Genomic DNA, 15815 nt, shown 5'->3' with positions numbered 1-15815 from the left:
GGAGTGAGTATATGAGAAATTGTTTAACAGCAGGACATTGTTGTGAAAGTGTAGGAACACGGACCCACAACAGGGGGCACAATGAACGGACAATGGAGAAGGTAAATAACAAGGTTTACTATTGTGAAACGAGCACAATAAATACAACAATCACAATTTGGGGTCGAATCCGCTGGTGTCGTGTGGGCAGGCTCGAAGGTAGGAGACGTCCGTCTCAGTCGAACCGGAACCACCCAGATCTCCTCTGCCACCGAACCCTGGAAATACTGGAACCGGCAAGTCCCGAATTCCCAGGTGGCCACTGCCTCCGCTCGTCGGATCCGGTACTGCTGGCGGGAGAGAGCAACAACACACAGGTGTGGATGCGACCGCACCCAGTAACGGAGAGGGGAGAAGCCGCCTCCACCTCTTGTCAAAGTACAGCAGGAAGGTGAGTACTTATCCAAGCAATGAAGCTATCAGTAGTCAACAGTCCTGAAAAGGTTTAACAAGTTTAGCTGGTTGTTCAGAATATAAATGCAGAGAATATTACCTCAGTCTTAGGCGATATCTCGGCACTGAGGTGGAGACGCCATCCTCCTGATATACCTCTGTGCTGAGTGGAACAGCTGTGTCTGCTGATGGGTGACAGCTGTCACCCAGGCTACTCCCATAAGGCGGCAGCGCCCTCTGGTGCCTGGAGCCCGCACTCCAGGCAGGGCGCCCTCTGGTGGTGGTGGGCCAGCAGTACCTCCTCTTCAGCGGCCCACACAACAGACATGTTCCAACTTGTCCTTAAGGCTTCCAACAGAGGTGTTTTTCCTGTGGCGGAGCGTTGCGGCGGCTGCGTCCCGACGCGCGGACCCGTCCGCACGTCTTTCATTAAAAAAATCTCCTTTAACAGTGGAATATCCAGATAAAATGCTGAAACCGACTTCTTCTAAAACTTCTCTGTTCTCCCACGACGTCCTGGATCAATAGAACCTGAAATGTGGAGGTTTTCAGCTTGAACAGGCTGACAACGCCGCCTGAGAGCGCTGCGCGACGTCTCGCACCGTGGGAAGTCCTTAAAGTGACAGAATCACCTCAAAATCTCTCATCAGCCGTTAAAATTTTCACTGAAAACCAGCTTAATTTTTCTAACCGTGTCCACTTCGATGTGTCTCACAGGTTTAGAAAAAACTGTGATCAAACAAAGCGCCAGTCTCTCAGCAACTTCTCAGACAAAGGAATTCCGACGAGGGGCTGGACGACTCCTCCCACAAGGAGTGCTCACAGGCAAATGACGTCACCGACAGGCGTGGAAAAACTCACGCATGCGCACGAGGGTTCAAGCATGTCTGACGTAAAAACATATGAATGAAATCCATATAGTTTTTGAAAAAAATAAAAAGGACCGTTACTTTATTGACAGACCTCGTATATACCAAAAAAGGACTTGTCCACCTTCTCTTTCATCTCCCTTATCATTTCATCATCCCTCCAGACTTTTTCTACTGTTATGTCCTCCTCCATGTCTGTTATAAAATCACACCAACTCAGTCCAGTAACTGCCAGTTGACCCTGAACCTGCCAGTGGAATTTAGAATTACGTTTCAGTTTTTTCTGGCCATTCACCAATTTGACATGTCCTGTCTCAGATATGTTGGAGATGTCTGAGGATTTGATTTCAGCAAGGCCAAAACAAGGAATGGCATTCAGGTCATGCACTCCTTCATTGGGCCACGCAGCACCGAGTGGTTGCGGTCTGACGCTTTTCAGTCCTTCACCAAGAGACAATCACAATGGGTCAGGGAGGAATCCTGAAATAAATCAAGCGAAAAAAAAATGTTTTATTCACTGACCTTCTACACATCTCTAGCAACTTGTTTTGATTTTCAATTCTGACATCAACAGTCATTCTGGAGAACCACTCATAGCAATGTTTTATTTACTACATCGACATACAAAAAGTAGCAATATACAGCAATCTACAATATTATACATTATATAATGGCTGAATGGATCCTTGTCATTTGATTAATAGCTTCTATGTCACGTGACATGGATTATTTATACCATTTGCCGCTGTGTTTCATTGACCGTGCAATAGTTCTTCTGTAGTGTGCAATTTTGGTGTTATATGAAATGTGCTATTGCACGCCCTGACCATCGTGCATGCTCAGAATACCAGGGGCGGAGTTTAGCTAAACATAGTGGAATTTGTTTTGCTGGTGGACGACGATTTGAAGGAGCTAATTGACGCTGCCAATTCTTCTAACACACTCCAAAAAAAAAACAAAAAAAAAACAAACAAATCCTCCACACCACAGCCTGTCTGGGGGCATGACGAGCTGTTAGGATGAAAAGCTGGACAAATTTCTGACGCAGTTTTTTGCTGGAGTGAGGAAAAGCAAATGGCAGTCTGTACACAGTCAGTGGACGGTATCATGAACTACTGAGAACAATTTTGGACTCCAGTTTAAAGTTTGTGTTGGACTGTTAAGTGCCAGTGACACACACCAAAATGTAAGTCCCTTTTCAGTTATTTATAAATTAATAAAATATCAAATGACAAGGATCTATTTTCGCCATTATATAAAACAAATAATGAATGTCTTTCCATTTTTTCAATGGAAAGAATATTTCATGAGGTGAAAGATACCATTCAACAAGGCGAAAAACATTCATTATTTGTATACTAACCAACAATTTAATAGTATCATCACCTATGTGTGCCTGATAGAGTGTTGATTTGTAGACACTCCTGGCTGATGGCTTTGGTCTCCTCACAACCACGCCCTGAACTGGTTCTGCATGAATCCCCTGGGAATGATATTAACAAGCAACCATGATTGGAATAGTGTCCTGCTTCATTGTAAAAAGTCAATATCAAGTTTGGAAAAATCTAATAGTCCAAAGTCTATTTTTATTTGCCTGTGGGCCTGTACACATTTTTTATACAACAGTCATTGATTAATTTGCTGATTTTTTTTACACCATCTCAGGTTTGTTGCTGGATCTACTTTCCTGCTACAGTATTTTACAGTCCCCATGCAAGCGGGGAAACCTTTTTGTTGAGCCGTAACAGATAATTTATCTCATTGTGGTGTCATAGGGATTTACAATGTGGCACACATTTACCTTTGTCATTGGCCTATGCCATGTTTGCAGAGAGCTTGTGCAGGCCTCAGTTGGTGGTTCAGCTCTTATCTACAGGACAAGAGATCAGCGTGCACGCAAGAACTGAGGATGTGTTAGACTTCGAGACCCAGTGTTACTCCAGTCAACCAGCCTATGAAGACATCATCTGTGAGCACAGCCGATCTGCAACATGCTGTAATGGGCACTTTGAAAGAGCAGGGCCACAGGATGGTTGCACAGAATTTTGTCTGCTGCACAGCTGCATGATGTTTCTTCATCAAGTTCTCCTTCACTCAGCTTTAACTGGAGTTTGGCTGCATCAGCTAGGAAAACAATCTACAGAAAAGACAGAACATAATGTGAGACCACAATGATATAGGCGTGTAACTCAAATAAAAATTACAACACTGCAACCGCAGGAAAGTTCTGAGTGAACCTGAGGAAAATCTGCAACTGCAGTAAATAAGTTAACCCCTTACAGAACTGACAACATGGTTGTTTCAATAGTTTTGCTGTGCAGATGCAGACAGGAGATTACAGAATTGAAATGCATAGTTACACTATTACATTGATATTAACCTACTGCAAGCATGTCACAGCAGGACACCAACTCATTCAATGTACTTCTTGACTAATGTAATTTAAACAAAACTGGAAGTTATGCCTTAGCTTCCTAAGACAACGGGGCTCTTCTCGCTTCTTTATCAACCTATAATACCTAAACCTGACAGCAACTTCCCTGTCAGTGATGTTGGATACTGACAGAAAACAAATATAATTAATACATCAAATACAGAGATGCGAATGTACTGCAGATACACTTACACTGTACTGTGGATTGTTTATTCAGGTAAAAGGGGCCGTCTTGATTAGCCACTAAGTAGCGTCAACTGTTGCTAACATTGGCTAATGTAGTTCATTACAGAATAGGCTATATAATAAAATGAGTCAACTTATTTAATAAAAGTGCATATTCTGTTTAGTTAGGTTTTACGTTACCCTCGACTGCACATGTTATAACATTAGTGTTTATATCTACTCTGGTGCCAAGCTGGCTAGGTACTAACCTTCATAGTTGTAGATGAACTTCTCAAAAAATAAACTGGATCCTTTGTCCAGTTGGAACAGCCTGTGGGAGAGTGTCTCTCTGTTAATCGGTACACATCTTGAAACATCACTCTTGAAAGATTTAATACAAATTCTGTAAAAAGAGGAAACTTTTCACGGCACTTAAACTGACTCACCATTTTATCGGAAGTGGCTGTGCACAGCAAACTCTGTTAGGGGTAGTAGCGTGATTCTATGTGAAAATCCCCCATTGGTTCTTGAGACATTGCACTAAAAAGGGTGGCAATGACAATATCTTGAATATCTCGCTGTGACCTTGAAATTGGCCCCAAGGTCATTGTAATCAACTGGTGTTGAGGGATTGCCGTGCTGTTACTTAACATAAGGACTTTTATGTTCCAAAATAAGCAAGATGGACAAATAAATATGCATTGGACAACATACTGAATGATGCAATTTGAGCAAAAGAAATCGTCAGATGGGCATGGACTGCTGGTTAACAGCAACATGGAGAAATGAACACTAGATTTATGCAGGACGCCCTCGGCTTGTGGTGTGTACCATAAGAACTGTTAAATTTCAAAAAGAAGCAAGCTAGACAAATACATGAACAACATATTGGTTATTTGAGATGAGAGTTATTGTCATCTCATCTATTGTCATTATTTTACGCAGTTTAGACAAAAGTAATGGTCAGCTGGACACGGATTGCTGGCCCACAGCTTTGAAAACAACCATACAATAAAAACACGAGCCCATTTAAATTTTTGTATCAGTTTTTTTTTTTTGGGGGGGGGGGGGGGGGTGCATTTTTGTACTGCACTTTCATTACTGGAGTTTCTTTTGTTTAGAGTTTTGATTCCTGTGAAAGTGCTATATAACTATTTATTATTATGATTATTATTATGATTAATAACAATCATAATAATAATAAGAGGGTGTGTTATTTTGATATCTAAGTCACAATGGAGTATAAGTCACAGGAACTGACAAACTAGCTAAAAAAAAAAAACCACACTCCAGAAAACATAGTAAATGGTTTAATAATTTTCACAGATGTTTTCTGTCGGATATGTGTCATGCAGTGTCTTAGAAACACAATGTAACTTAAAAATATTTGATCAGATATCATTCAATATCCAAGAAGATGATCAGCAGCCGTAATAAGACAGACAGACTGACAGACGGGTGGTATAGGTGCACTGACCTGTGAGCACGGCCTTGGCAGAGGGTTCAGCCAGATCCAGGGCCGACTTGCCGTCGGTGTTACGGATGTTGGGGTCGGCTCCATGCTGCAGCAACACTGAGCAACAACAGGGGAGACACAGACAGTAGCTGAGCTCCTGAACTGACATACAAACTCCTCGGCACACTACTCCTCCTAGCCCTCCTATTGCTGCTCCTGAAGAACCACATCTTGCTCCCAAAACTGCTCTTCCCGGACCACCTTCCCCACTTTCTTCCTCTACTACTTCCGCCTCTGTAAACCCTCCTTTTCCACCACTTCGCTCTCTTCCTCCTCTTCTTGTTAAATCTCTTGACAGCTCCTCTCCAAGTTCCATTTCACATTCATCTCCTCCTCCTCCTCCTCCTCCAGCTGCTCCTCCTCTGTTGCTAGCGCTGCTCCCTTGGCTGCCCCTAGCTGCCCCTGCCCTCTGAGCCAGGCTGCCAATGTAAACAGACATGCCACCAGAAAAGAAGCGAAGCTACACTACACCAAAGCAGCTACACGGCACGGCTGTGGCAGAGCGACCACTAAGTCAACATTTTAAATCACGGAAAAATAAATAAGGCAGGGAGACATGAGCAGCTCCGGCTCATCGAGGTAAGAGCGACGAGGCAGGCAGCACGAGTGCTGGGACTCTCGCCTCTCTGTCTGACTGAACGATGCAGCGGAGAGCGAGATGAGAGAGGCAAGGGAGAGATGGGAGGGGAGCAAGAGAGCAAGACGGGATGGGAGAGGTAAAGGATGGAATGAGTGAGAGAGTGCAGGAGAGTCAAAACAAGTGGGTGAAAGAACGAGTAAGAGAAGGAAAGAGAGAGAGAGAGAGAGAGAGAAAGAGAGAGAGAGAGAGAGAGAGAAGGTGGCAATAAAAACAGAACGATGGCCGGGGAGGCGAGGGGCAGAGCCACGCGACGACAGCTGAATAATAAACTCTGCCTGCGCTCACTTCTTTGTAAATTAGCTCTTTCGGGGGCACTCATGTCAACACACTCCAGCTCAATTTTGTCTACTGTGATAGCTCAGCAGCACCGGGTGTGCATGCCCTTTGACTTTTGCAAACTTCAAACTCTGCAGAAACGAGACAGAATATCCATGCAGATGTATTCTACTGGAGGTCTACGTATGTGCAAGTGCACACCCGTCTGTGCCCCAGCACTGACGCACACCAGTCACCTCTCCCCCTCTCTCCCTCTCACACACACACACACACACACACACACACACACACACACACACACACACACACACACACACACACACACACACACACACACACACACACACACACACACACACACACACACTCTCTTTCAAATTTTTTTTTCTAACTCTGCAGCCAATCCCACTGACATATTAGTGAGCACACAAATGTATGCAGACAGGGTATGATGTAAAACCACAGATCAACAACAAATAAATAAATAAATATGCATGTGACAGGTTTAAATTTTTTCCCCCGTATGTTGATTCAACTTCCTCCCATAATCTATTTTGGATACGGCATAGAGCTGTGACTAAAAAAGAAAAAGGCATCCAGGTGAATAAAGCGCCTCATTGCTGCCAGCTAATTTTTTGACCATATTACATCATTAACATAAGAGGTCACACACAGTTCATACTCTATGCAACCCCCCCCCCCCCCCAAAAAAAAAACTATGTTTCTATGTATCTCGTCCCTCAAATATGGTCATTACTGTATTTTAGATGATGGGCCTTGATTTGACCTTTGACATGATCCATGTCCACTAAGTTTAATCAGGCTTTGACTGACACTGCGGTTTACATTTGAAGATATCCCACAGAATACTAAACAACCACTGATATGACCTTAACATTTTTAACATTTGACCTTGGCATGACCTGTGCTGTGAGAGGAAGGCTCACTGAGTTTATCCAGCAAGTTTGAGTGAAATTGCTCTTTACATTTTGAAGATATTGGTGCAGAAAGACAAAGCAAACAGACATGGTCAATACCTGGTTTTGCTTCATGGCGATGCTAATAATCCACAAGAGTTTGAGTCTCGACCTTTTTGATTGGACTGGTAAAATAAGGACACACAGGGTGGGTATCGTCTAATCACCAACCAACAAAAAGACACTAACAAAAGCAACTACAATTTATGAACATTTCAACCCTCACATTTACCAGATACAGCAGTTCTAACATCTTATCCCACTTTTATTGACTAACTTTTCTGCATACCTTGTGTGTCAAGAGAAGATGCCCGTTAATAAGAGATGAATTTGTTTAGTAGCTGCATGAGCACACAACTTGATTCGGCTCCTATTCAGCTGCCAAATGTGTAGCCTGCCAGGATGACAGACTTTCAAACCTCTGTCTAATAAATAAGCGCCTAGAACTCTTATGAGTTTTATGTAGCTGCCCTGGTTTTCTTGTAATTATGCAGAAAGCACTCAAACCAAACATCTAAATGGAACAGAGGCACCTTTGTTTTTGTACTTCACACCAGATGCTGTCATTGTGGAGGAGCACTGAAGTGGTTTCACCTTTAATTTTGGAATAAACTTGCACCCCGGAAGACAACTGCTGATTCACTTTCAGCACTCAAAGCAATTATGGCAAATTTCATGAAGGCAATTAAATGTGTTGCATCACTTGATATAAGAAGACATAATCCAGACTACATACGAACAATTAATTTGAAAAGTGTTTTTCGTCAGAAATGTTGAGAAAATTCCCTGTGATGTTGCATTTCTGAAATAATGATAATGGTATTTTATTTAGTAAAATACGAGGTCTATTAGATAATAAACCGACCCTTTTATTTTTTTTAACTATATGGATTTGAATGACGTGCGATTACACCAATCATGCTTGAACCCTCGTGCGCATGCATGAGTTTTTTCGCGTGTCGGTGACGTCATTTCCCTGTGGGCAGGCCTTGAGTGAGATATGGTCCCGCCCTCTTGGCTGAATTCCTTTGTTTCACACGCTGTTCGAGACAGCGCGCATTGCTTTATCAAACTTTTTCTGGACCTGTGAAGAATATCCGAGTGGACACTATTCGAGAAATTAAGCTGGTTTTCGGTGAAAAGTTTACCGGCTGATGAGAGATTATGGGGAGTTTCTGTCGCTGTAAGGACTTCCCACGCAGCGGGACATCGTGCAGCGCTTCCAGGCGCCGTCGTCGGCCTGTTTCGACCTGAAAACATCTTAATTTAAGGCTTAATTCTCCCAGGACGTCGTGAGAGAACAGAGAAGGTTCAGAAGAGGCAGATATTCCACTGTTTAAGGACATTTTGTAATGAAAGACGTGCATGCAAATTCGCCGAGTCATTTCCGTGACGACTCGGCAAATCTGTGTGCGCCGCGACAGGAAAAACACCTCCGTGTTGAAAACCATTTGTAAAATTCAGGCGGCTTTTGATGGCTTTCAACAAGTGAGTAACTGAGAAATTGTTTAACAGCTTGGGCATGTTCCAACTTGCCCGTTAAGGTTTCCAACGGAGGTGTTTTTCCTATCGCGACCCCCCGCGGTCGGGTCCGGCCTGACATGCGACTCTGCCTGCACGTTCTTTCATTACAAAATGTCCGTTAACAATGGAATGTCCGAATAAACTCCTCATGCCGACTTCTTCTGAAAGTTCTCTGTTCTCTGACGACTTCCTGGGTCAACAGAGCTTGAAATGTGGAAGTTTTCAACTTGAAACGTGAGATGCTGCCGCCTCGAAGCGCAGATCGCCGTCAGGCACTGTGGGCCGTCCTTAAAGCGACACTACCAGACCAAAATCTCTCATCAGCCGTTAAAATTTTTACCGAAAACCAGCTGAATTTATCGAATGGTGTCCACTCAGTTGTGCCTTACAGTTTTGAAAAAAATTTGATCAAACAAAGCAGCAGTCTCTGAACCATTCCTAAACAATGAAAAAAACTGCCCACAGGCGAATGACGTAACCGACAGGCGTGAAAAAACTCTCGCATGCCCACGAGGGTTCAAGCATGTCTGATGTAATCACACGTGATTCAAATCCATATGGTTTTTGAAAAAAATAATAAGGTCGGATACTTTTGTAATAGACCTCATATATTCTGTAATTTTCACATCACTGTGCAGTTTTTCTTTGTGTCACAGACAAACCACATATGTAATGTGTTACTTAAAAGGAGTTGAGCTGCAACTAAGAATTCTTGATGAGTGCAATACTTGTTAATAATACAATAACATGCTTTTGGAGGGCGGTATGCATTTTCAAGAGGCCCGACGTCCATGCCCAGTCGCCCAAAATGACAGCTATTCGCTCGAGTTAGACGAGGGGGAATAGCTGTCATTGCGGGTGACGGGATGGACGGAGGGACTCACAAAAATGCATACCGCACGCGCTATGACGTCATTTGTTTACGCACAGCGGGCGGGTATAGCCAGATACCGTCGATGTAAATCTATGATACCGGCCTAGCAACGCCCCGGTAAAGTGATAATAATGTACAATATTTACTGCCACTGAAATATCCACAGCTTTGTACATACTTTTCTCTTTTTTATATACTCGTACACAATCTCTTTTTTGTTACTATGTGCTTATAATTTTTTTTCTTTTTTAATTTGCACTTTGACCACACCTTCTTCACTCTGTTAAATGTTATGTTTATTTTCTTTTCTTACCCAGACCTTTTATATGTGTGTGTGTGGTTTGGGGCCCCTTCACACACACTGTGAAGTTTGGCCGACGTCTGGTCGAAAATGGCGAAACAGTTCAAATTTGTGCACCACGAAACATTGCGCCGACGGGCAGGTGTGCATGAGCCCAGTGCGAGAGTTCGTGCACGCGACGGTGTCTGTCGAGCAGGAACAGTGCAAGGTGCACCACATGATCGCACCGCTTATGTGGAATATTTCAAAAATAAAGACCAGCCGGTACCTGTGGGACCACATCGCACCGCTTATGTGGAATTAAAAAAAAAAAAATAAACCATACCACCCACAGGACGCGAACTCGCGCCTTCCAAAACCTCTGACTGCCAGCCAGAGACTTTACCACTGAGCTACAGAGGTGTCCTTTGAAAGCTGTGGGAATCTCCCTCATATCAGGAAGCACATGGAATTATTACAAAAAAAAATAAATAAAAATGTAATTTTCAAATAGTTGTAGCAACGGGTGTGCGAGGTGTTGGAGGCAGGGACGAGTTCACACGGTTTGTACACAATTCCTGCGTCATGCGCACTGAGAGCGCACTTCGTCCAAACTTCGCACTGTGTGTGAAGGGGCCCTTATGTTTGCACTGAAAGGCTTGTACTTTACCTTTCATTGTACTTGTTACAATGACAATAAATAATCTGAATCTTTTCATGATCAATTCATCTGTTGCTTGCTTTACTGATTCTTTAACTTAGTCTGTAAATTTTCAATGAATATTTTTTTAAACATGCCCCGTTACAAAGATCTTCAAACAAGATGAAGTACTGCATGGAAATACTGTAGTTTGCTAAAATTTGGGCAGCATTGAACTTTTACACGTTTTAAATTCTATGCCATCACATGAAAAAAAATTCAGGCTTCTCAAGGTTAAAATTTCTAAAATGACACCCTTTAACCCCACAGTGAAAATAATAACATGATATAAAAACTACAGTTATGTGCATGTATTGTACATCAGTAAATTTTTTTGTGATTAAATTTCTGAACTACAGTGCCTTGCAAAAGTATTCGGCCCTTGGTATTTCACACATTTTAATTTGTTTATGCTATTTCAAATACAAAAGTAAATTAGGCTTCTCAATATAAAAAAAATTCTAAAATTATCTTCTTTAAAACTTAAATTTAAAGCAAATCTGTACAACTTGATATAAATTAATTAAAAATATAAAAGCCAAGATGATGGGTTGCATAAGTAATGGTAATAATAACTAATAATCAGTTTTATCGGCAGTATTCTTCAGACAAGTCAGGGGATAGATACATGAACATTTCCAAGTACAACGCCCTCATGTTCTATGACTGCTGGGATAGGCTCCAGCCCCCCGCGCCCCTTAATGGGACTAAGCGGTTGAAGATGAGTAAGTGAATATGTCTTGGACTTTATTTACATCAGTTATGAAGAAATATGGACTGCATTTATATAGCGCTTTTCCATCTGCATCAGAAGCTCAAAGAGCTTTACAATTATGCCTCACATTCACCCATTCACACAAACACACTTGCACACCAATGTCAGGGTGCTGCCATTTAAGGCGCTCACAATACATCGGGAGCAAATTAGGGATTAAGGACCGTGCTCAAGGGCCTTTAGTGATTTTCCAGTCTGGCTGGGTTTTGAACAGAGGATCCTTTGGTCTGAAGCCCAACACTTTAACCAAAAACAGTAGGCACTTTGGTACATCTGTGTGGAGTAGACAGCTCTCAATAACTGAAGGACTGTGCAAGAAGGAGAAGAGTGACGAAAGCCACCAAGACAACCAGACAACCCAGAAGATGTTACAGGCTTCTGTGGCTGTGATTGAAGAAACTGTGCACAGTGCATATTTTGCATTTTTTATCCCCAGTTATACAGCTTCATGATGAAATGGTACAGATGAGGATTTTTTTTTTTTAAGTAGACCTGAAAGTTCAGCTGAAAAAAACAAAAAAAACAAAAAAAAAACACTTTACTGGGTGCTCTTCACCTCTTTTTTGTGTTTTTGTCATTGTGATCACTGGACTCCATATGGTTGCTTAACTGCAACATTTTTGTGTTTGCAAGTCTGGCCATTCTTTTTTGTGCTTTTATTTGATTTCATTATTTTTCGTTTGTTTCATATGGCCAACGCAGATGGTCACCCCGGTGAGTCTGGTCTGCTTCACATTTCTTCCTATAATCAAAAACCATCTAAGAGAGGTTTTCTTACCACTGTTACCAGTACACTTGCTCAAGGGGTGGGGAAGGTTAGACATTATTCGTGTGATGCACCTTGGGGTGACGTGTTGTGATTTGGCACTGTATAAATAAACTAAACTTAATTTTGTCAGCATTAGAAATTAGTGAATCTCACAAATGAGTTATGTCCCAGAGAACAGCACTTCACCATCAAACTGATTACAACTAAAGTACTTAATTGTCAAGCTTCACATCACGCTGTCCTTTCCATTGGTGGCAGCCCTGAATTGCAACATTACTTGGTATTTGGCCAATCGAAGAAAGGGATGAGAACAATCCTGTGCTCATAATAAATTTAACATTTAAATATGCTACCAAATGTAAAGATTGGAGTAAGTTTGAACAACATAATATATGGTACGAGGGGCAGTTGAGAAGTTTTGCAGCTGACACAGAAAAAGTAAATATTCTGTTCCCCATCTGTTGCACTCTGACAAACCAACATTTCTCCAGTGTGTGAACTTTGACTCACTGGGTGCAAAGCTGAGAAATGTTGGTTTCTCAGAATGCAACAGATGGACAACCATGTCCTACTTTTTCTGGGTCAGAATGAAAACCTCTCAATTACCCCTCATATGATCCGATCCCTCCAAGTCCACTTAGGACCAAAACACTTTAGGGCCAGAAAGGTTCTGTTGTCTCATCAGTGCTCAACTTCCCACAAACACGCTTTGTTTCCACGAACTGATTACAGTGTCGTCTTTATGTTGGTTTTACAACTCAACATTGATTAAAAAAAAATGCTACTTTGTACCTTCTCTATATGGAAGCCATTTACCTCTAAATTTCAATGTCACAAACAAACTACATATAAATGTTTCTTACATGACAGCAGGATGAAATGTGCACAGGAATCATTAGCGCACCACAGGAGCTTCTGCTGCTCTGCAGTCATTCGGAGTCCAAGCCACTCTGCTGCAGCTAGCAGAGGAATAAAAAATGACTGCAAATTTCCACTGTATTGCCCACAGCGCTGCTTCCAGCAAGGTGATGCCGACTATCAATGCGGCCATTATACAGTAATAGTAGTAATTGCTTTTCCATTAGGATGATTAAAGATTAGCCTACAACTCGCTGCTCAGATAGTTTTGCCGCTGCAGTGTGTAACTTTAAATTTCCCTCCCTAGATCAGTAATAAAGCTTTTCTATTTTCTGGTTCACCTTGTCTTTTCTGAGCTATGACGAAGCTGATGTTTCACTTTTAAAATGTAAACGTGTTGTGAGAGCTTATATGAAACGGAAAGAAATCAATGTCAGTTTGTCCCCTGCGTAGGCGAAAGAATGAGCAGCAACGCAGTAATTGCAATTTATAGGTTATTTACGGTTAATGGAAAATAACAGCGCGCAGTCTATGGGAGTTTTATTATAGTTTCTAAAATGAGTGTGATTGCACCAAACTATAGTTTAGAACTTTAGAGGGAAACAGATGAAGAAGCGTTTTTTTTAATAAAACACACACACTCCCACACGTTTGACTTCAATGCCAATGCTACGGTTTCTCTTTGACAATAAATAAATCAGCATACAGCACAGAAAATGTATATTATATATATATTTTTTAATTTTTTTATTTATTTTTTTTCCGAGGTATGTCACAGAGCAACCGCTGTGTTTCTTTATAAACAAATGAAGCGTGTCACAAGGACTCAAATGAGAATGAACAGCACTGCTACATCATCACCATCTCTGCATTTTACGAACACACACGTCCAGACTGGGTCACATAATTTTACCTGGTGAGCTGACAATGCATAATGGTTTTGGTAGCCACCAAAACTGAGTTGTGAATGGAGAGGGGGGAAAAAAAAACAAAAAAAAAAACAAAAACACACAAGCACACTTCAAGCTACATGTAAATTCAACCACACCTGCTCCCAATTTCCACCAGGATAAAATTATTTCCTGCAACAAGCCCAGACATATCCAACAGATTTTCAGAGAACCACAGCTTCTCCTAATTTCCATCATCCCTCAAGCATCCACCAACCATTTAACAGGTGGCAGTGTTGAGCAGGTAGCAACCAGGTCTATGTGACATAATGTAAGAACAACAACATTGCTTATTTTCATTGAACTGGTTCATCAAAGTTCACAAAATTTTAATCGGTTTAGTCTCCTGATAATTCATTCATTCATTCATTCACTCTGCATTTTACACAGTACATCCACAGGTTTTTCCAAATTTTGGGAAAAAAGAGGATTTCCTCCAAGTCACGCGATACCAATGACTCTCACAGATTTCAACATTCAGTGTTTTGTTCATCTTGACAGCAGCTGTACGTGTGCTACAGGAAAAGAGACTTTTCCTCCTTCAGTGGGTAAAATCACCATGTGAATCGAGCATCGCATGCACCACTTACGTGAATTAAATTTTATTCAATGAAATTTTCATTAGAACAATCAAATTCTCAGTTTATATGAATAAACTTGCTTAATTATCTTGTCTAGTTTAGATGATCAAAGTAATTTTACTTATCCAGATCTGTTAGTATATTAATTTCTTTTCACCTGTAGTGGGCACAGTTCCACTAATCCGAAGCTAAAATTTTTGTTGGCAGAATAGCCTTTTGGCTAACTAGGAAAACCATTAGTGGACCAATTAGCTTCCAATTCCATCGTTAGCTTCCATCATTGGCGCTCAAATCACAAAGGACATTTTATTGATAAATACTGCATTTCTTTTATTAAACACCCAAGCGTTTATTTTTTTTTCCAATCCAAGCTCAGGCACGGCACCTAAATGACGCAGGCCCCTATTCAAAGCCAGGTGTTTAATCAAGGAAATACGGTATTCCACATTCAGAGAACAGTACTTATCTCTAGTGTTCACAGTTGTGCACCAGTTACTTATTATGTTGTATAGTCACTGTGTGATGACGGAGCTACTCCTCCACATTACTAAATTCATACATTAAAGGTTACAGGTTAGCGGTCACTTCAGCTAAATTTTTAGCATTATCAGTCAAATCCTCAATTAAGTGGATTAGCGGTTATCAAAGTTTTTACAATAGCTGTTTGATACACAAATTGTATTCTGTTTTTAAAAGGATTGTGCATATTATAAAAGACAACAAACAAAGATGCTGTTTCAAGGACACTGAAATGAGCTTCCCTGTGTTTGGCAACTTACTCCTTACTGTTTTTGGTAACAGGTAGAAAGGTACTAGTCCCACAGAGCCAACACTGAGATGATGCTGCACTGTGGATTGCAATGGCTCTGCCACAGAAATAAAATTTTGCACATGAAAATTGGGCAGGTATTACGTTACGTGTATGTCACAAAAAAGAATTTCCTTGTGTTCTCTGCATAGTTACATATCCAACCCTTTACAGAAAATACATCCGAATCAAACATTGTAACATCAAACAACTATAACGTGTTTGTTGACTTACCGATACAGACATCTATCTTGCCCTTTATGCCCGCCTCATGTAGCGGCGTGTAGTTCCAGTTGTCTCGAGCGTTAGGGTCGGCCCCCTGACACAGCAACAAGGACACCACCTGGCAACAGCAATCATAAGGTCTGCATTTACTCAGCTGTGGTG

The 15815-nt window shown here is 41.5% G+C and overlaps 1 protein-coding gene across 1 annotated transcript in view; it reads right to left on the bottom strand.

Moving 5' to 3' along the window:
- Positions 1–15815, bottom strand: part of LOC117529029 (poly [ADP-ribose] polymerase tankyrase-1) — a 211339-nt gene that overhangs the window by 184412 nt on the left and 11112 nt on the right. The window contains exons 3-4 of the mRNA XM_034191721.1: positions 15663–15771; positions 5378–5473 (exon numbers count right to left, since the gene is read on the bottom strand). Of these exons, the coding sequence (XP_034047612.1) occupies positions 5378–5473; positions 15663–15771 (205 nt within the window). The remainder of the gene's footprint in view (positions 1–5377; positions 5474–15662; positions 15772–15815) is intronic.

This window comes from Thalassophryne amazonica, chromosome 17, assembly GCF_902500255.1.
Source record: "Thalassophryne amazonica chromosome 17, fThaAma1.1, whole genome shotgun sequence".
NCBI lineage: Eukaryota > Metazoa > Chordata > Actinopteri > Batrachoidiformes > Batrachoididae > Thalassophryne > Thalassophryne amazonica.
This window is presented reverse-complemented; position numbering and strand designations above follow the sequence as displayed.